This window comes from Anomaloglossus baeobatrachus, chromosome 4 (assembly GCF_048569485.1).
Source record: "Anomaloglossus baeobatrachus isolate aAnoBae1 chromosome 4, aAnoBae1.hap1, whole genome shotgun sequence".
Lineage (NCBI taxonomy): Eukaryota > Metazoa > Chordata > Amphibia > Anura > Aromobatidae > Anomaloglossus > Anomaloglossus baeobatrachus.
Genome location: NC_134356.1, coordinates 29,569,128 through 29,589,941, shown reverse-complemented (window position 1 = coordinate 29,589,941; position 20,814 = coordinate 29,569,128). Strand labels below are relative to the sequence as shown.

General features: G+C 44.0%; 1 protein-coding gene across 1 annotated transcript in view; it reads right to left on the bottom strand.

Moving 5' to 3' along the window:
* Nucleotides 1-8,371: 8,371 nt before the first annotated feature.
* The window catches only part of FGD4 (FYVE, RhoGEF and PH domain containing 4), a 224,397-nt gene continuing 211,954 nt past the window's right edge, over nucleotides 8,372-20,814 (bottom strand). The window contains exons 11-17 of the mRNA XM_075344192.1: nucleotides 19,873-20,045; nucleotides 19,750-19,780; nucleotides 18,788-18,883; nucleotides 17,561-17,686; nucleotides 14,384-14,527; nucleotides 13,150-13,290; nucleotides 8,372-10,693 (exon numbers count right to left, since the gene is read on the bottom strand). Coding sequence (XP_075200307.1) covers nucleotides 10,451-10,693; nucleotides 13,150-13,290; nucleotides 14,384-14,527; nucleotides 17,561-17,686; nucleotides 18,788-18,883; nucleotides 19,750-19,780; nucleotides 19,873-20,045 — 954 coding nt within the window. The 3' untranslated portion in view covers nucleotides 8,372-10,450. The remainder of the gene's footprint in view (nucleotides 10,694-13,149; nucleotides 13,291-14,383; nucleotides 14,528-17,560; nucleotides 17,687-18,787; nucleotides 18,884-19,749; nucleotides 19,781-19,872; nucleotides 20,046-20,814) is intronic.

Below are 20,814 nucleotides of genomic sequence, written 5' to 3'. Positions count from 1 at the left end.
ACGCAGAGCATTGCAGCTATGATAGAAAGGAGTCAGGACACGCAGAGCATCGCAGCTATGATAGAAAGGAGTCAGGACACGCAGAGCATCGCAGCTATGATAGAAAGGAGTCAGGACACGCAGAGCATCGCAGCTATGATAGAAAGGAGTCAGGACACGCAGAGCATCGCAGCTATGATAGAAAGGGGTCAGGACACGCAGAGCATCACAGCTATGATAGAAAGGAGTCAGGACACGCAGAGCATCGCAGCTATGATAGAAAGGGGTCAGGACACACAGAGCATCGCAGCTATGATAGAAAGGAGTCAGGACACGCAGAGCATCGCAGCTACTATAGAAAGGGGTCAGGACCCGCAGAGCATCGCAGCTATGATAGAAAGGAGTCAGGACACGCAGAGCATCGCAACTATGATAGAAAGGAGTCAGGACACGCAGAGCATCACAGCTATGATAGAAAGGGGTCAGGACACACAGAGCATCGCAGCTATGATAGAAAGGAGTCAGGACACGCAGAGCATCGCAGCTATGATAGAAAGGAGTCAGGACACGCAGAGCATCGCAGCTATGATAGAAAGGAGTCAGGACACGCAGAGCATCGCAGCTATGATAGAAAGGAGTCAGGACACGTAGAGCATCGCAGCTATGATAGAAATGAATCAGGACACGCAGAGCATCGCAACTATGATAGAAAGGAGTCAGGACACGCAGAGCATCACAGCTATGATAGAAAGGAGTCAGGACACGCAGAGCATCACAGCTACTATAGAAAGGGGTCAGGACACGCAGAGCATCGCAGCTATGATAGAAAGGAGTCAGGGCACGCAGAGCATCGCAGCTATGATAGAAAGGAGTCAGGACACGCAGAGCATCGCAGCTACTATAGAAAGGAGTCAGGACACGCAGAGCATCGCAGCTATGATAGAAAGGAGTCAGGGCACGCAGAGCATCGCAGCTATGATAGAAAGGAGTCAGGACACACAGAGCATCACAGCTATGATAGAAAGGAGTCAGGACTCGCAGAGCATCGCAGCTATGATAGAAAGGAGTCAGGACTCGCAGAGCATCACAGCTATGATAGAAAGGGGTCAGGACACACAGAGCATCGCAGCTATGATAGAAAGGGGTCAGGACACGCAGAGCATCGCAGCTATGATAGAAAGGAGTCAGGACATGCAGAGCATCGCAGCTATGATAGAAATGAATCAGGACACGCAGAGCATCGCAGCTATGATAGAAATGAATCAGGACACGCAGAGCATCGCAGCTATGATAGAAAGGGGTCAGGACACGCAGAGCATCGCAGCTATGATAGAAAGGAGTCAGGACACGCAGAGCATCGCAGCTATGATAGAAAGGAGTCAGGACACGCAGAGCATCGCAGCTATGATAGAAAGGAGTCAGGACACGCAGAGCATTGCAGCTATTATGGACTGGAGTCCGATCACACAGAGCATCAAAACTGGGCCATGGAGTGATGGAAGAAGACATTTTCCATCATATAAACAGTGGGGTGCGTCACCTGGGAAGAGATGATGATCCGGTGAGGGCACTGTAATATGGCGATGTTCTGCAGGAGACATCATGTCCTGGCATCGTGTGGATGTGGCTTATGTCACCCAACACTGTACAATCCCAGTGCCCCCATCACGGCAGCAGCGTCACTCTTAGCAGGGTAATTGTTGACCAGGAAAGGTCGGATGAACATGATAAAGATCAAGGTGATGATGTCTCCAGATTCCTAGATCTATAAAAAAAAATTACCACCTTAACCTTGACCTCTATTTGGGTCACTCCATCCAGGACAGAAGAATACCCCAGTCAGAAAATGACCTATCCTCTCCTATAGGAGGAGGTAGTGAGCATGCTCTGTGATGTGCAAGGGAGGGGGAGGAGGGAGCTGAAGCTGCTCTCATACTTATCACTGTTACCTGCCGCTGGATATACACGGAACAAAAATATAAAACACAACACTTTTGTTTTTTTATCTTATTTTTCCATGAGCTGAATCCAAAGACTTTTTCTATTACAAAAGGCCTTTTCCTCTCAAATATTGTTCACAAATTTGTCTAAATTTGTGTTACTGAGCACTTCTCCTTTGCAGAGATAATCCATCCATCTCACAGGTGCAGCATATCAAGATGCTGATTAGACAGCATGATTATTGCACAGGTGTGCCTTAGGCTGGCCAGCATGATTATTGCACAGGTGTGCCTTAAGCTCACCAGCATGATTGCACAGGTGTTCCTCAGGCTGGCCAGCATGATTATTGTACATGTGTGCCTTAGTCTGGCCACCATGATTGTTGCACAGGTGTGCCTTAGGTTGACCAGCATGATTATTGTACAGATGTGCTTCAGGCTGGCCAGGATGATTATCTCACAGGTGTGCCCCAGGCTGGCCAGGATGATTATTGCAAAGGTGTGCCTTAGGCTGGCCAGCATGGTTATTGCACAGGTGTGCCTTAGGCTAGCTAGCATGATTATTTCACTGGTGTACTTCAAGTTGGACAGCATGATTATCGCACAGGTGTGCCTAAGGCTGGCCAGAATGATTATTGCACAAGTGTTCCTTGGGCTGGCCAGTATGATAATTGCACAGGTGTGCCTAAGGACAGCCAGCATAATTGTTGCAAAGGTGTGCCTTAGGCTGGCCAGCATGGTTATTGCACAGGTGTGCCTTAGGCTAGCTAGCATGATTATTTCACTGGTGTACTTCAAGTTGGACAGCATGATTATTGTACAGGTGTGCCTAAGGCTGGCCAGAATGATTATTGCACAAGTGTTCCTTGGGCTGGCCAGCATGATAATTGCACAGGTGTGCCTAAGGACAGCCAGCATAATTGTTGCACAGGTGTGCCTGGCCAGCATGATTATTGCACTGGTGTGCCTCAGGCTGGCCAGCATGATTATTGTACAAGTGTGCATTAGGCTGGCCAGCATGATTATTGCACAGGTGTGCCTTAGGTTGGCCAGCATGATTATTGCACAGGTGTGCCTTAGGCTGGACACAATTTTTGTTCAGATTAGTAGAGTCGTTGACCTCTGTTGACCCTTAAAAATGTAAACAAAATTCTTAATTTGTTTTCAAAAGTTAAGAGTTAAGTTAAGAAATAAACAAGCCGCACATTGAGGTGACCAGCTATAGGGATTTTATTTCTCGTCATAGACAGTCTTTACCAATACAACATTCATCAGATCTGAAGAGGGGTTTTTTTTTATAATTTTTTTTGTATGTTTTATTTTTACAGAATACAAATTTGCAGCTATTTTACAGTAATTAAAGTGCTTCTCGTTTTCTCGTACAACGCATCAGCTCTCCCGTGCCAAAATATACATATATTACAATAAATATTTACAGCTTCCCAAATCTTCATTGTCTACAAGGGGTTAAAAATGGGGTCATTCTTAAACCATTCTCTCATTCATTAACATCAGTGCTCTTCTTTTCTTTCTTTCAGATACAGAAATCCAAATCCCCCGCACGGACATTAGAAAATGTTGCCTGCCGTCAGCCACCACTAGAGGGAGCTTGTGAGCTAAGTGCATACAGATGATACATAGAACACAATGATAACACTGTATGCGGTGAGCTCCCTCTAGTGGTGACTATAGGAATTCACAGTTATCTAGGCAGAGGATTGGGAACTCTGTAGAATAAAAGCGGAGCTTAGACACATTTTAAGACATCAATTAACGCATCATTTTGGACCTAAAAATAAAGTAAGACTACACACATTGTGCTTTGCTATTGCTCTACGGGTTAGAGACCCCCTAATGATGTTCTGCCCATAGGCGCCTTCAACACATTTTCCTATGTTTGGACACCTAGATATACTTTGATTAAATTGAAGTGATTGCTACCATGCTTCTTAAAGGGATTAACTCTTTAAATAAATCTGATTAATAGTGCACTAGGAAGAAAGATAATATTATTATTGGGGCATTTTTTCGCATGTTTTAGCCTGCGGTAAATACTGACGATCGGTGGGGGTCCAGGTCCTAAGACAAAGGCAGAAAAGCTTGAGGTGTAGGGACCCATCGACTTCTTCAGCTGTAGATTGTCGTCATCTCAGTCTGCTTTACTAATCAGATTTTTCTCAAAATATATTCCTAACTAAGGCACCGTAATCGGCTAACCCTGTAAAACCAAAGGGGGCGTATGAGGTCCTAGCGGTTACCACGCTACGGCACGTAAGGTCGTCACATAGGCGTTCGACATTGGCACTTAGTATGGATTGTGCAGGCAAGCAATGCCATTCGGAATAGTTGATGAAAGCGATACCTTTAAACACATTCATTTATACCTATGGAGATACATTGGTCTGCATTGGAGCTGTATACTTGAGATATCTAAACACTATCCATAAATGTATTGTCATCACGACAGACAGACCCCTGGAGGAGCACAGGATTCAAGGCGTAAGAAATAGTTATTTATTTTATATTTTCCGTACTCTTTAGGGAAAAAACCCTGAAAATTATACGACTTTGCAAATATTGTTGATTTAAGGGGATCCGTCACTCGACATAAATTTGATTTGATGTAAATGCCGCTGTTCTCCTGAATCCGGCGATGTTTTTCTTTTCTTCCTACACCTCTCCGTTCCTGAGATATGGCCCCTTTTCCCCCGTATATTAATCTAGACTATGTGGGTGTGGCTTTCAACTCTTTGTGGGCGTGTTCTTAAGCCACGCCCACTTAGCTAAGGAGACTAGATTTATATGCAGGACAGAAAGGGTCATATCTCAGGAACAGAGAGGAGCAGGAAGAAAAGAAAAACATCTGCGGATTCAGGAAAACATCGGCATTTACACCAGGTTAAAAAAATTACATGTTCATGGCAAGTGACAGTTCCCCTTTAAGTCACATTTTCAGGGTTTTCTAGGATTTTTCAAAAGTTTGCAATGTATAAATAAAGAAATAAGCATTATGCACCCCCTTGCCTTTCCTGAAGCTCATGGAGTCAATATCTGTCTTGTAGTGATGACATCCCATCTATCATTCATTTGACCGCTGCAGCCAATCACTGATTACATTTACATGTAATTACACAGGACAAATGAGGAGAGATTGGCTCCAGCAGTCACATAGATGATGGATATGAGGATTGACAGGGACCTCCGGAGCAGCCGTCCTAGATCTCCATTATATAACATTTCTAAAAATACTGGAGAACTCCTTTAAATTAGGGCTTTAACTGACAGAACGGCCCAATGAGCAAATTAACCCATCACCAAAGGTTGATACCATGCACTCAGTAATATGTAGTGTGGACACACCCAAAGGCAGGTTTTTTTATGGGTTTTCAGCAATATGTTCTCAGATTTATGTGAATTTTGCTATTAAACCGCCTTCCACCGGCCACATCCAATCATATTTTATGAGATGAGTCCTTAGGACTTTGCACCACGAAGACTTCAAAACAGTGACCAAAGTAAATGGAGGAGCAACATTATGGGCGACAATGCAAAATCTGGAAAAAGGGGCCCAATAAGGATTTTTTAGAGTCCTTTTACACAGGCCATGAGCGCCTATAGCAGAAGATTATCGTCTGCCCTTTCATCTTTCTCGGCAGCACATATTTTACTTATGATAAATCGGTAGAATGCGATTGATCAGGATTGTGATCGTTGGTAGATCCGCTCTCGGCAATGATCGGGAACGGACATTGATCGCCCCACGTGAAAGGCCCGTCCACGCTGTACCGGTCTCTACTGTGGTGCATTGTGGGAAATGTAGTGTTCGGAGATGTTCCCTGTATTTGCTATTACAGTACGGTTTCTACATTGTAAAATGCTATGGCTCATCTCCAGGACACATTTTCTGGAATATAAGAACATATATATCGCAGGTACCTGACAACTCGCCTCAACCAAAACAGCTCCTGACACCTCTAGATATAGTTTTCTTTTGGTTGCGTCTAGTTTCCAAAACCAAAATTATTTTTATTTGTGCTTTTGCGTAAAATATATATATATATATTATTTTATAATTATGAATTACAATGATCAATGGAAATAAAATGGGGGCCCCAAACACTTAAAGGAGTCCCTCTTTATGATGCTGGGCTTTGCCACACAGTCAAAAGGGGGCTGGTAGGCAGGCCCGGACTGGCAATCTTGGACCCTACTTTTGGCAAATATTGTTCCTTCCTATCGCACCGACTCTTTAAAGACTGTGACGTAGAGCCACTGTGCGCCCTCTGAAAAGTCATTTTTCTCCCCTGGGTCAAACACCACTAGGATCGTACATACTAGAGAAGGCAACCATGTGGCTACCATATGGACCTTTGGCGAGAGTGGTCGTACCCCTATCCATTTTGGACCTAGGCAAGATCTACTTTTGGCAGGGGAGGTGGATATTGCTCCTTTCTATCGCGCCGGCCCTTTAAGACTGTGGTGTAGAGCCCCTGTGCGCTCTCTGAAGAGTCATTTTTATCCCCTGGGTCAAACACCACTAGGATCGTACATACTAGAGAGGGCAACCATATGGGCCTTTGGTGAGAGTGGTCGTACCCCTATCGGTCTTGGACCTAGGCAAGACTCTACTTTTTGGCAGGGGAAGCGGATATTGCTCCCTCCTATTGCGCCGGCCCTTTAAGACTGATGTAGAGCCACTGTGCGCCCTCTGAAAAGTCATTTTTCTCCCCTGGATCAAATACCACCAGGATCGTACATACTAGAGAGGGCAACCATGTGGCTACCATATGGACCTTTGGTGAGAGTGGTCGTACCCCTATCCATTTTGGACCTAGGCAAGATCTACTTTTTGCAGGGGAGGTGGATATTGCTCCTTCCTATCACGCCGGCCCTTTAAGACTGTGTTGTAGAGCCCTGTGTGTGCCGTGGTGGCCCTTTGCAGAGCACGCAAGGCTTGACGCGGTCAGAAGGAGCAATATCCACACCCCCCCCCCTACTAAAACTAGTGTCCTGCCTAGGTCCAACACCAATAGGGGTGTGATTGCGCTCAACAAAAGGCCCATACTAACCACATGGCTGCCCTCCCTAGTACAGTGGGGAAAAAAGTATTTAGTCAGCCCCCAATTGTGTAAGTTCTCCCACTTATGAAGATGAGATTTGCCTGTAAGTGACATCATAGGTGACCACAACTATGAGACAAAATGAGCATACAAATCCAGAAAATCACCGCGTCTGACTTGGTAAGATTTGCTTTTTGCAAATTATGGTGGAAAATAAGTATTTGGTCACCTAAAAACATGGCTCTCACAGACCTGTAACTTCTTCTTTAAGAGGCTCCTCTGTCCTCCACTCATTACCTGTAGAAATGGCTCCTGTTTGAACTTGTTTCAGTATAAAAGACACCTGTCCACAACCTCAGTCAAACTCCACTATGGTGAAGACCAAAGAGCTGTCGAAGGACACCAGAAACAAAATTGTAGCCCTGCACCAGGCTGGGAAGACTGAATCTGCAATAGGCAAGCAGCTTGGTGTGATGAAATCAACTGTGGGAGAAATAATAAGAAAATTGAAGACATGCAAGACCTCTGATAATCTCCCTCGATCTGCGGCTCCACGCAAGATCTCACCCCATGGGGTCAAAATGATCACAAGAATGGTGAGCAAAGATCCCAGAACCACAAGGGGGGACCTAATGAATGACCTGCATAGAGCTGGGACCACCATAACAAAGGCTACCATCAGTAACACACTACGCCACCAGGGACTCAGATCCTGCAGTGCCAATCGCGTTCCCCTGCTTAAGCCATTACATGTCCGGGCCCATCTGAAGTTTGCTAGAGAGCATATGGATTATCCAGAAGAGTATTGGGAGAATGTGATATGGTCTGATGAAACCAAAGTAGATCTGTTTGGTAGAAAAACAACTCTTCGTTTTTGGAGGAGACAGAATTCTGAGTTGCATCCAAACAACACCATACCTACTGTGAAGCATGGGGGAGGCAGCATCATGCTGTGGTGCTGTTTCTCTGCAAAGGGACCAGGACGACTGATCCGGGTACATGAAAGAATGAATGGGGCCATGTATCGTGAGATGTTGAGTGCAAACCTCCTTCCATCAGCAAGGGCATTGAAGATGAAACGTGGCTGGGTCTTTCAGCATGATAATGATCCCAAGCACACCGCTAGGGCAACGAAAGGAGTGACTTTGTAAGAAGCACATGAAGGTCCTGGAGTGGCCTAGCCAGTCTCCAGACCTCAACCCCATAGAAAACCTTTGGAGGGAGCTGAAAGTTCGTGTTTTCCAGCGACAGCCCCAAAACATCACTGCTCCAAATACTTATTTTCCAAAATAATTTGCAAATAAAATCTTCCAAAATCAGACGCGGTGATTTTCTGAATTTGTTTTCTCATTTTGTCTCTCATAGTTGTGGTCACCTATGATGTCAATAACAGGCAAATCTCATCTTTATAAAGGGGGAGAACTTGCACAATTGGGGACTGACTACATACTTTTTTCCCCACTGTATGTACAGTCCTGGTGGTAAGTGGCCCAGGTGAGAAAAATGACTGGTTTAAAAAAAAGAAAGAAGCGATGCAGACCCTGACCGTTACCCCATGGCCCCTACTGGGACCATTGACTGAGGCGGGGTACCTCTGTGACCAGGGGAGTTGAAAAGGGACCAAAAAAAGAGCAGCAGAGACTATATATGAGACCGAAAAAGAGCTGCTGCATATTGGAGAGGGGGGAATGTGGCGTCTTTCACTTTTTTAAACCACCCCGAAACTTTTGAAACTTTTTTTCTTGCCTTCAAGACAACCCCTTTAATTGACTAGGCACTGGCACTACAACAATAGGGAGTCACCAGCTATTTTGTAAGCCAAAAAGAGGACTGATGATATCATTAAGGCACTTCCAACAACAAGATCGCCCCCCGCAGGGCGCAGATGCCAAAAAAAAAAAAAAAAGGTAACTGATGAAAAAAAACAAAATTAAAAATAAGATATATATGAAAAAATAAATAAATTTAAAGGAGAACTTCACCTTAAATACTATAAATTTGGTGAGGTCTATGAGCGGAGACCCCAAAAATTACCCAAAGGGGAGCTCAGAGAACATAAGATCTGATGTGTACAGAGCAACCCATGCGGTGTTCATTTGTTTCTTAATATATCTTATAGCAGTGACGGCGCGTTTTTTCTGCTCCAAATTCCTGCAGTCACCACTAGAGGGAGCTTTACTGCATCTATGATAAGGTAGTATGCATTTAGCTCCCTCTAGTGGTGGCTGCCGAAAGCCAAAATGTTACCACTCAAGGCTAAAGGCCACTTTACACACAGAGATAAATTTTTGGCAGATCAGTGGTTGCAGTGAAATCATGGACATATTGTTCCATTTGTACACAGCCACAAATCTGGCACTGATTGTCCACAATTTCACTGCAACCGCAGATCTGCCAAAGATTTATCTCTGTGTGTAAAGTGGCCTTTAGTCTATGCAGGGGATTTGGAGCTCTACATTAGATTAATGGAGCGTTTAACACCATAGAGATATGATAGAAACGGAATAAAAGCAGGAGTTGGACTTAAAGGAATTTGACAGGACGATTTTACTTCTGAATCTAGTGGTACAGCTGTGTAGGTCTAGGTATAACGATAAAAACGATACCTCCTTTGTAGTAATCCGATGTTCCAGCGCTGAGAAATCAAGCTTTGAAGATAAGTGCCTGGGGGGCGTGTCCATGTAGTCAAATTATGGACACGCCCTCTCTACACTTCCAGACTTTAAAGCTCGATTTCTCGGCACTGGCACATCGGATTTTTACAAGACTTGTATCATTTTAATTGTTGTATTGGGACCTGTCTGACCGTAGCACTAGTTTCACTAGTAAAATCATCCCTTTAAATAGTGGTTAAAGGCAGACATTCAATTTAAGGTCATGAATGTATTACAAAGGGCAATATTTAATTAATAAATAAAAATCGGAGTGCAACTAAGTCCAGAAATCGGAGACTTCGCCATTTACGATAATTTTACGTAGGACTTTTGGGGACTGTGGACTTCACTGTAGAGTCTCCCATGTGCTTTCTCTATCGAACCATTGTGCCTTTTTAGTCTTCACGTCCCGAGTTTTACAGATAATCTCTGCAGAATTATATTACTATTTTGTCTTCTAACCGATTGTGCATTTAATGAAGTATCTGAGATCCTAGAACGCAATCTGGAAGGTCACATCCAAGCCCTCGGGTGTCCTCCTCCTCTAGGAATCCCCATTTGTGTGCTCCTAAATGGACCATAATAGGTCACATGTAGTGATACCTCCTTTTGGTAAATGCTTGACCAAAACCACCGGTCAAGACTACATGTCCACCAAATATCTATGCCGCCATGTTTCACATCTATGGATTCTTATGATTGGCACTGAACGTAAGTGATGACCCAGAAGCTAAAGTCAGATCTGTAGACCAAGTCTGGCTTATCCTACTTTCTTAGCCTTGTGGTCATATTTTATTGGGGGGCTTCCCAAGAAGGACTACGAAGAAGGTTCAGATTGTCCGTCTGCGGCATCGTTTTCCTCCTGATCACCCGGCGTCTCTCCCACAACTGCCATGTTGATCACTTTAAGCCACCTCTGCTTGAGTTCTTCACTGTCCGCCGAGAAGCCATGGACCGATTTAGACTGAGATAGTCTGAAGCTGTAGGGAAGGTCTACTCCACGGGGTGACTCGTCAACAATGTAGCCCAAAAGTGGAATGGTGGCTTGAGCCTTCACATCCTAAAACAAATAATTAAGAGATGTTCACCATATTTCCCAAACATGGTCTGGACAGTTCTGTGAACCAGATTGAAAAAAAAAATAGTCCTGGAGCATAAATATCAGGATTTTGACAATTTAAAGTGTTAACGTCGTCATAATTTTTATTTCATAAATCGATAGTAGACATGAAAATAAGCAACTTTGTAATATATCTTATTAGAGAAATCGGCTTCTTTCTCCTCCTGAACTGAACTTTCGCTTTCAATTCAGTGGTAAAATCTGTATTCAGTGAAAACAGATGTCTCTATTACTGAGATAGGAAATGATAGTTGGTCATTTTTTAAATTTTAAAAAGGGAGGAGCTTGAAGCAGACACAGACAAGGTTTCCTGAAATGACAGTTACCAATAGAATTTTCAAATGACCAACTGCCATCTTAGTAAAAGGAGAAATCTGTCTCCTCTGAAGAAAAATTTTACCACTGAACTGAAACTGAAAGCTCAGTCCAGAAGGAGAACGAAGCCGATTTCTCCAATAAGATATATTACAAAATGGGTTATTTATATGTGCACTATTGATTTATGAAATAAAAATTAAAACGACATTAACACTTTAAATGCTGGAAAGTGATAGTTGATGATATGTGACAGAGCAGAGAGCAGCTACAAAGTGTCTATGTATAAAAGACCTGGCATGTCATTGCATTACGGTCATTGATTTTATTGTGTAGCATGCAATGATTTATTTCACCTGCAGGTGGCACTGTAGGAGAATAGAACACCAGATTGTAGTCAATCATTGGAAGATCAGCCAATTTTCTTAATTCTAAAAAGGTATATTGTAATACGTGCACCCTCTTCTGTTTGGGTTGCGATTGCCCTACACCTTTTTCCCCATTTAGGTAAGAGTGAACCCAAACGGAATAGTTTGTGGTTCGTGCCGGACACCTAGTGTCTGGGGATCGAACTCTAACACTGACTTCTCACGGAAGTCCATAGTCGAGTTTGGATGCTGAATAAAGTTTGTTGAAAGGCTGCCAATCAACAAGCTTTGAGCATCCGGAAAATGCCTGGATACTGCTGGGAAAAAAAATAAATTAAAATAAAGGCGTGGGGTACTCCCTATTATTCATAATCACCCAAGGTACAGCAGACAGCTAGAGGCTGGTATTCTCAAACTAGGGAGGCCCATGGTTATTGGGACCCCTCCAGCCTAAAAATAGCAGCCCGCAGCCACCCTAGAAGTGGCTGATCCTTTAGATGTACCAATTCTGGTGCTTTTCCCGGCTACTTCCGATTGCCCTGGTCCAGTGGCAGTCAGGGTATTAATTTTGGGGTTGATGTCAGCTGTGTAGTGTCAGCTACCATCAAGCCGAGGGGTTAGTAATGTAGAGGCGACTATCAGAGTACCCCATTGCTAACACGGTAAGTGTAACGTATAAAACAAAAAACAGTTTTCCTAAAGACTCCCCCACATTCCCTCGCTCACCAATTTACTCATTTTAAAAAAATCCTTGACGTTCTGACGCAATCCAATGGAGTAATGTCACATAACCTCAATCGCATCCTATGGAGTTTCGTTCTCAGAACAAGGCTCCATAAGTCACTGGCTGTCAGCGGCAGGTACAAGAGTGAAAAATTTCAGGCTGCTGCTGACCACCAGTGGTCTATGGAGCCTTGTTCTGAGAAGGTTCTCAGAACGAGGCGCCATAGGATTCGATGGGCATCTTGAGACATTACACCACTGGATTACGTTGGAACTTTAAGGATTTTTTAAAATTAATAAATTGGTGAAAGAGGGAGTCTTTTTTCAAACAAACTACTTTTTCCTGTGTGTGCTTTTTACTTTTTACTTACAAGGTTAGTAATGGGGGTGTTTAATAGACTCCTCTCTATTACTAACCCCTGGGCTTGATGCCAGGTGACATTAACTCCAAAAATATTACCCCTATTGCCACCGCATCAGAGAAATCGGGAAGAACTGGGCAAAACAAGAGAAATGATGCATCTAATAGATGCCCCACTTCTGGGGCAGCTGTGGGCTGCCATTTTTAGGCTGGGAAGGGCCAAATAACCATGGGCCTTCCCAGCCTAATAATACCAGCTCCCAGCTGTCTGCTTTACCGTTCCTGGTTATCAAAAATTAAAGAGGACACCACGCTTTTTTTTACATTTTTAATTTAGTCCCTATCCACATTTGTTGGCTCTTGCCCCCTTTGCTTCCTTTTGCAGTCCCTTAGTGCTTACTATGACCATTTTACAGTTTTGGTGCCCATTGACTTCTATGGAGTTCGGGGTCAACTTCAAACTAAAGTTCGTCTGAACCTGACAAACCCGAACATCCACGGGTCGGCTCATCCCTATTCCTGTTGCATCATTCACACACAGCCCATTCTTTCCTGGAGCTGCAGCTATCAGTTTTCCCTAATATACCGCATATGGGAGCATTGACCATCGCGCAGCACGGCTGTCTTACCTGCGGCGCGCCGTACATGTACAACACAAGGGCCTCCTGTTTCGGGATCACACACCAGACCTTCTGCCAAGGCTTCGACTTCTCATTATACTGGAGGAAACTGCAGATGACGCTGTTTCCTGAGACCTCTGCCGACTCAATCTGAAAATAAAAAAACAAAAAAAAAAGATTTAAAAAAAACAAACAAACTTAAATTATGGTCGAAAGTTAAACTTTTTTTTTTTTTTTTTTTTTTAGGTGGATCAGCTGCTTTTCTTTGCCTTATAAATACATAATTTTAAAGAGGAGAATTTTGGAAAACAGTCTGCTTAATCGCGCATGCGCTGGAGTCAATGGGGTGGAGCCAATGAGGAAAATTGAAGGAGGTGAAGCTGCTCAGAAAACAAGTCAAGGTTGTCATGACCTAAACCTTCCCTTCTATGGCTTGATTGCTGTCCTCCAGTATAGGATATGCCACGTCAAACCGATGGGAAGTTTGTGCATGCGCATGCGCCACTGTCTCCAGGTTCCGACACGTGCGCCATTGTCTCCAGGTTCCAGTGCATGCTCCATCGTCTCCCGGTTCCTGCGCATGCTCCATTGTCTCCCGGTTCCGGTGCATGCTCCATCGTCTCCCGGTTCCTGCGCATGCTCCATTGTCTCCCGGTTCCGGCGCATGCTCCATCGTCTCCCGGTTCCGGCGCATGCTCCATCGTCTCCCGGTTCCGGCGCATGCTCCATTGTCTCCAGGTTCCGGTGCATACGCCATTGTCTCACGGTTCCGGCGCAGGCGCCATTGTCTCCAGGTTCCGGCGCATACGCCATTGTCTCATGGTTCCGGCGCATACGCCACTCCTGCGCATACGCAGCGCACTCGTATATGTATTTGCCCCAGCTTTATACATGTGCGACCCATCAGAAGATTTCAGATAGGTCTACACCATCTTAAGTCTCTCTCCTCCGGGTGTCAATCAATCCATTTTTGGGGGGTCAATTTAGGGCGTGGCCATCTTGGCTCCACCCCGTTGACTCGAGAAAGAAAGTTCACATACAACTTGTGTGGCACGTATATGGCTTTTCCAAAATCCTACTCTCAAAATTATACACACCCATAACAAAAATGGAATGGCGGAAGTTTATATACATGATCCCTGGTGGACGGTGGACCTTTCCAAAGTGTCCGAGTGCCGCTCACTGGATCAATCTCAAACTTTAAGGATTTGTATACCTTCACGGCACAAATTTCGAGCCTCACCTCCAGTATGCCCCTCTTCTTCTCTTTCTCCTCACTGTCGTTAGACCCCCGTAATATATGGTAGCAATCTTTACACACTTTATTCATTTTATCACTGTCGTAATGAAGAGGAGCTTTGTAGTCGGAACATTTCCAACAAACCACCTGTAAGGAGAAGGGAAAATGTCAGCTCGGGGACCTCTGCACAGGTCCATCTGCTAAAAACCCAAGCCCAGCTTTGCTGTAGTAACCACAGTGTAGTGTCTTCAATCAGCTCTACAAATGCAACAGGACCCGCAGGAATATTCTACAAAAACCCTAGATCACCAGGGATATTAATTAAACAAACCCATTAGACCATCAGGGATAATCTATAAATATAGTAGACACCCAAGAATATTAATTCTACAAACACTACAGACCACCAGGAACGTTCTACAAACAATAGACCACCAGGGATATTCTACAAACACTAGACCACCAGGAATGTTCTACAAACACAAGACCACCAGGGATATTCTACAAGCACACCAGACCACCAGGAACTTTCTACAAACACTAGACCACCAGGGATATTCTACAAACACTAGACCACCAGGAATGTTCTACAAACAATAGACCACCAGGGATATTCTACAAACACTAGACCACCAGGAATGTTCTACAAACACTAGACCTTCAGGGGTATTCTACAAGCACATCAGACCACCAGGAAAGTTCTACAAACACTAGACCACCAGGGATATTCTACAAGCACATCAGACCACCAGGCACTTTCTACAAACACTAGACCACCAGGGATATTCTACAAGCACATCAGACCACCAGGCACTTTCTACAAACACTAGACCACCAGGGATATTCTACAAGCACATCAGACCACCAGGCACTTTCTACAAACACTAGACCACCAGGGATATTCTACAAGCACATCAGACCACCAGGCACTTTCTACAAACACTAGACCACCAGGGATATTCTACAAGCACATCAGACTACCAGGAACTTTCTACAAACACTAGACCACCAGGGATATTCTACAAACACATCAGACCACCAGGAATGTTCTACAAACACAAGACCTTCAGGGGTATTCTACAAGCACATCAGACCACCAGGAAAGTTCTACAAACACTAGACCACCAGGAATATTCTACAAGCACATCAGACCACCAGGCACTTTCTACAAACACTAGACCACCAGGGATATTCTACAAGCACATCAGACTACCAGGAACTTTCTACAAACACTAGACCACCATGGATATTCTACAAGCACACCAGACCACCAGGAACTTTCTACAAACACTAGACCACCAGGGATATTCTACAAGCACATCAGACCACCAGGAACTTTCTACAAACATTAGATCACCAGGGGTATTCTACAAGCACATCAGACCACCAGGAAAGTTCTACAAACACTAGACCACCAGGAATATTCTACAAGCACATCAGACCACCAGGAACTTTCTACAAACACTAGACCACCAGGGGTATTCTACAAGCACATCAGACTACCAGGAACTTTCTACAAACATTAGACCACCAGGGGTATTCTACAAGCACATCAGACTACCAGGAACTTTATACAAACACTAGACCACTAAGAATATTCTACAAGCACATCAGACCACTAGGAACGTTCTACAAACACGAGACCACCAGGGGTATTCTACAAGCACATCAGACTACCAGGAACTTTATACAAACACTAGACCACTAAGAATATTCTACAAGCACATCAGACCACTAGGAACGTTCTACAAACACGAGACCACCAGGGGTATTCTACAAACACATCAGACTACCAGGAACTTTATACAAACACTAGACCACTAAGAATATTCTACAAGCACATCAGACCACTAGGAACGTTCTACAAACACTAGACCACCAGGGATATTCTACAAACACATCAGACCACCAGGCACTTTCTACAAACACTAGACCACCAGGGGTATTCTGCAAGCACATCAGACCACCAGGAACTTTCTACAAACACTAGACCACCAGGGATATCCTAGAAGCACATCAGACTACCAGGAACTTTCTACAAACACTAGACCACCGGGGATATTCTACAAACACATCAGACCACCAGGAATGTTCTACAAACACAAGACCTTCAGGAGTATTCTACAAGCACATCAGACCACCAGGAACTTTCTACAAACACTAGACCACCAGGGATATCCTAGAAGCACATCAGACTACCAGGAACTTTCTACAAACACTAGACCACCGGGGATATTCAACAAATATAATAGACACCCAAGAATATTCATTCTACAAACATTATAGACCACCAGGAATTTTCTACAAACCCTAGACCACCAGGGATATGAATTCTACAAACACATTAGATCACCCGGAATTTTCTACAAATACACTAGACCTCCACCAGAAATATTCATACAGTACACGACCAAGAACATTAACTCTACAAATATTATAGACGACCAGGTATTTCCTACAAATAAACCACCATCAGGAATTTTATTTCTACAAACACACTAGACCACCAGGGATATTTAACAAGCATATTAGACCATTAGCAATTTTCTACAAACACAGTAGACCACCAAGAGTATTAATTTTACAAACACTCTAGACCACCAGGGATATTAATTCCACAAACACATTAGACCATCAGCAATATTCTATAAACACACTAGAGCACCAGGGATTTTCTTCCAATATAGACTACAAGGGATATTCTACAAACAAACAAGACCACCAGGGATAATAACCCCCTAAAATAAACTCATTCTAGCTGCACAGGAACTTGATGATATGAGTGATTCACTGGACACCAAATATTTCACACTATTCATCATGATTACCAGGTATATTATTACAAAAAAAAATAAAAAAATATGAAATTAAAACCTTTACTACCCTTGGCCATTGGGTATTTTAACCCCTTTACCTCCAAATTCCACCAGAATCATTAGTTTTTCAAACACTAGACCACCAGGGCTATTAACTATAAAATACCTTAAACTATAAAAGTTGATGGAAATGCAATTATTTACCACCCAAGAACATTCATTGTTTTGACCACCAGGGATATAAACATCCTAAACTAACAAGGAAAACAAAAAAATAATACTAAAAAAGAATCAATATATCCAACAGAAAGCCGCAAGAGAAGCTAACCATCTACAATACCAATATAAAGCAGAAATGACTCACACATCCGCACGCCCGGCAGTGGTGACGCCGCCTGGTCAGAGCGTTAAATTGCTCTTTGCATTTCATGCACATGGTCACCTCATTGTCTCGGATCCACTTTGGGGCTCGAAGTCCCAGCTCAGCGCTCTGAAAAATAGAGATTAAAAACTATGTGAGTGCAGCTCTGGAGTATAATACAGGAGGTAACTCAGGATCAGTAATGTAATGTATGTACACAGTGACTGCATCAGCAGAATAGTGAGTGCAGCTCTGGAGTATAATACAGGAGGTAACTCAGGATCAGTAATGTAATGTATGTACACAGTGACTGTATCAGCAGAATAGTGAGTGCAGCTCTGGAGTATAATACAGGAGGTAACTCAGGATCAGTAATGTAATGTATGTACACAGTGACTGCACCAGCAGAATAGTGAGTGCAGCTCTGGAGTATAATACAGGAGGTAACTCAGGATCAGTAATGTAATGTATGTACACACTGACTCCACCAGCAAAATAGTGAGTGCAGCTCTGGAGTATAATACAGGAGGTAAGTCAGGATCAGTAATGTAATGTATGTACACAGTGACTGCACCAGCAGAATAGTGAGTGCAGCTCTGGAGTATAATACAGGAGGTAAGTCAGGATCAGTAATGTATGTACACAGTGACTGCACCAGCAGAATAGTGAGTGCAGCTCTGGAGTATAATACAGGAGGTAACTCAGGATAAGTAGTGTAATGTATGTACACAGTGACTGCACCAGCAGAATAGTGAGTGCAGCTCTGGGGTATAATACAGGAGGTAACTCAGGATCAGTAATGTATGTACACAGTGACTGCACCAGCAGAATAGTGAGTGCAGCTCTGGGGTATAATACAGGATGTAACTCAGGGTCAGTAATGTAATGTATGTACACAGTGACTGCACCAGCAGAATAGTGAGTGCAGCTCTGGGGTATAATACAGGAGGTAAGTCAGGATCAGTAATGTATGTACACAGTGATTGCACCAGCAGAATAGTGAGTGCAGCTCTGGGGTATAATACAGGAGGTAAGTCAGGATCAGTAATGTATGTACACAGTGTGTGGATCATGTAGACTCTGGTCCTGACCTATCATACAGGCTGTGATAATAGGGGAACCGTGCTCGCGTTGCTTCATCGTGTCTCCTACTATTACGGAACATTTCCCTTTTTCACAAGACGCTCATTGTCAGTAACAGACCCACAAGTAAATTTAGTCAAAACTTACAGGAACCTCTTGTGACGCTTCTTCCATCTTTTTCGCATTGGCTATTATGAAGGTTTCATTCCGCTGCTGGAATTCTAGAATGGCCTCGTTCAGCGCCTGGAAGGAAACAGTCACAGATGATGTGCGTGTCCGCGCCGTCCGCTCCCCTCACCTGGCCCTTTTACTCATTACTTTGGCATTCCCCAGGAAATAACAATACTGGACTATTTTGTGTTGCATTGTTCCTCTGTTACTCCTCCTGGAAATGCATAAACAATCTGACAACTGACAGTTTTGTGTTTCTTCTGCACAGTTTGAAACCGTCAGATGTTAATATACAGTGTCAGTATGTAGGACTATTCCCTCTTAAAAAATAAAGTGATAATGTCAATCATTTCCCGGAGGAACAACAGAGGAACGGCATACGATTGTCAGCTAGGAGGGCATATTCTTATGTATTACATAGTGGAGGAGGTAGCAGTCGTCCTCCAATCATTGGTACGCACAGTGTCAGTATGTAGGACTATGCCCACTTAATAAAGATAGTGACAATGTCAATCATTTCCCGGAGGAACAACGGAGGAACAACATACAAATATCAGGATGGAGGACAAATTCTTATGTATTACATGCTGGAGGAGGTAGCAGCTACCCGCCAGTTATTGGTACGCACAGTGTCAGTATGTAGGACTATGCCCACTTAATAAAGAGACTGATAATGTCAATCATTTCCCAGAGGAACAACAGAGGAAAAACATACAAATGTCAGGAAGGAGGTAGTACATAGAGGAGGTAGCGGCTGTCCGCCAGTTATTGGTACACACAGTGTCAGTACGTAGGACTATGTCCTCTTAAGAGAGTGATAATGTCAATCATTTCCCTGAGGAACAACAGAGGGGCAACATACAAATGTCAGGAAGGAGGACACATTTTTATGTGGGGGTGAAGGAGGTAGCGGCTGCCCGCCAGTCATTGGTACGCACCTTAATCCATTCTACTTTTATTGGTTCGGAGCTGAAATAAAAAGGAAAAATGACCTTTAAATAACCATGAAAATGGTGACGCCCACTGCAGGATATTAAGCCCCACCCCCGAGGAGCTCTCACCTTGCCTGCAACTCCAGCGTCCGCTCTTTACCCGAAATCTGGAAGGTGTGCGGATAGTCCTCATTCTGCGTCTCCACCACTTTCATACCGTCCAGTCCGATCTTGGTCCGCACCGAGTATTTTGCCCCCACCAGACTGAACTTGGGCACGCAGTACAACAGCATGTTGTTGAACTGTGAAGAAGAGGCAAGTACGTCAGTCACGCCCGAGACTCGCTCATCCGAAAACTGCCCAAAACTATTTGGCATTATGCATTTGCCCATAGGGAATAAGTCAGACAGTAATAATAGATTTTCACAGCACACGCTCAGTAGGGGGCGACAAAGAGTACAAGAGAGAAGTCTGCTCCTCGTGGGCGGGATTACACACGCTCAGAAGGGGACAAAGTACAAAAGGGAAATCTGCTCCTTGTGGGAGGGATTAAACACACACTCACCAGGGGGCGACAGCGAAATCTGCTCCTCGTGGGAGGGATTAAACACATGCACAGCAGGGGGAGACTATGCGTATAAGAGAAATCTGTTCCCTGTGGGAAGGATTAAACACACCAGGGGGCAACAAAGAGTAAAAAAAAATCTGCCCTTTATGGGTGGGATTAAATACACTCTCACCAGGGGGGCGACAGAGCGCATAAGCAAGAAATCTGCTCCTTGTGGGAGGGATTAAACATACGCTAAGCAGGGGCGATAAAAAGTACAAGAGAGAAATCTGCTCCTCGTGGGAGGGATTAAACACATGCACAGCAGGGGGCGACTGAGTATAAGAGAAATCTGCTCCCTGTGGGAAGGATTAAAACACACCGGGGGGGGGGCAAAAAAAAGAGTCAGAAAAATCTGCTCTTTGTGGGAGGGATTAAACACACACTCACCAGGGGGCGACAGAGCGCATAAGCAAGAAATCTGCTCCTTGTGGGAGGGATTAAACACACCAGGGGGGCAACAA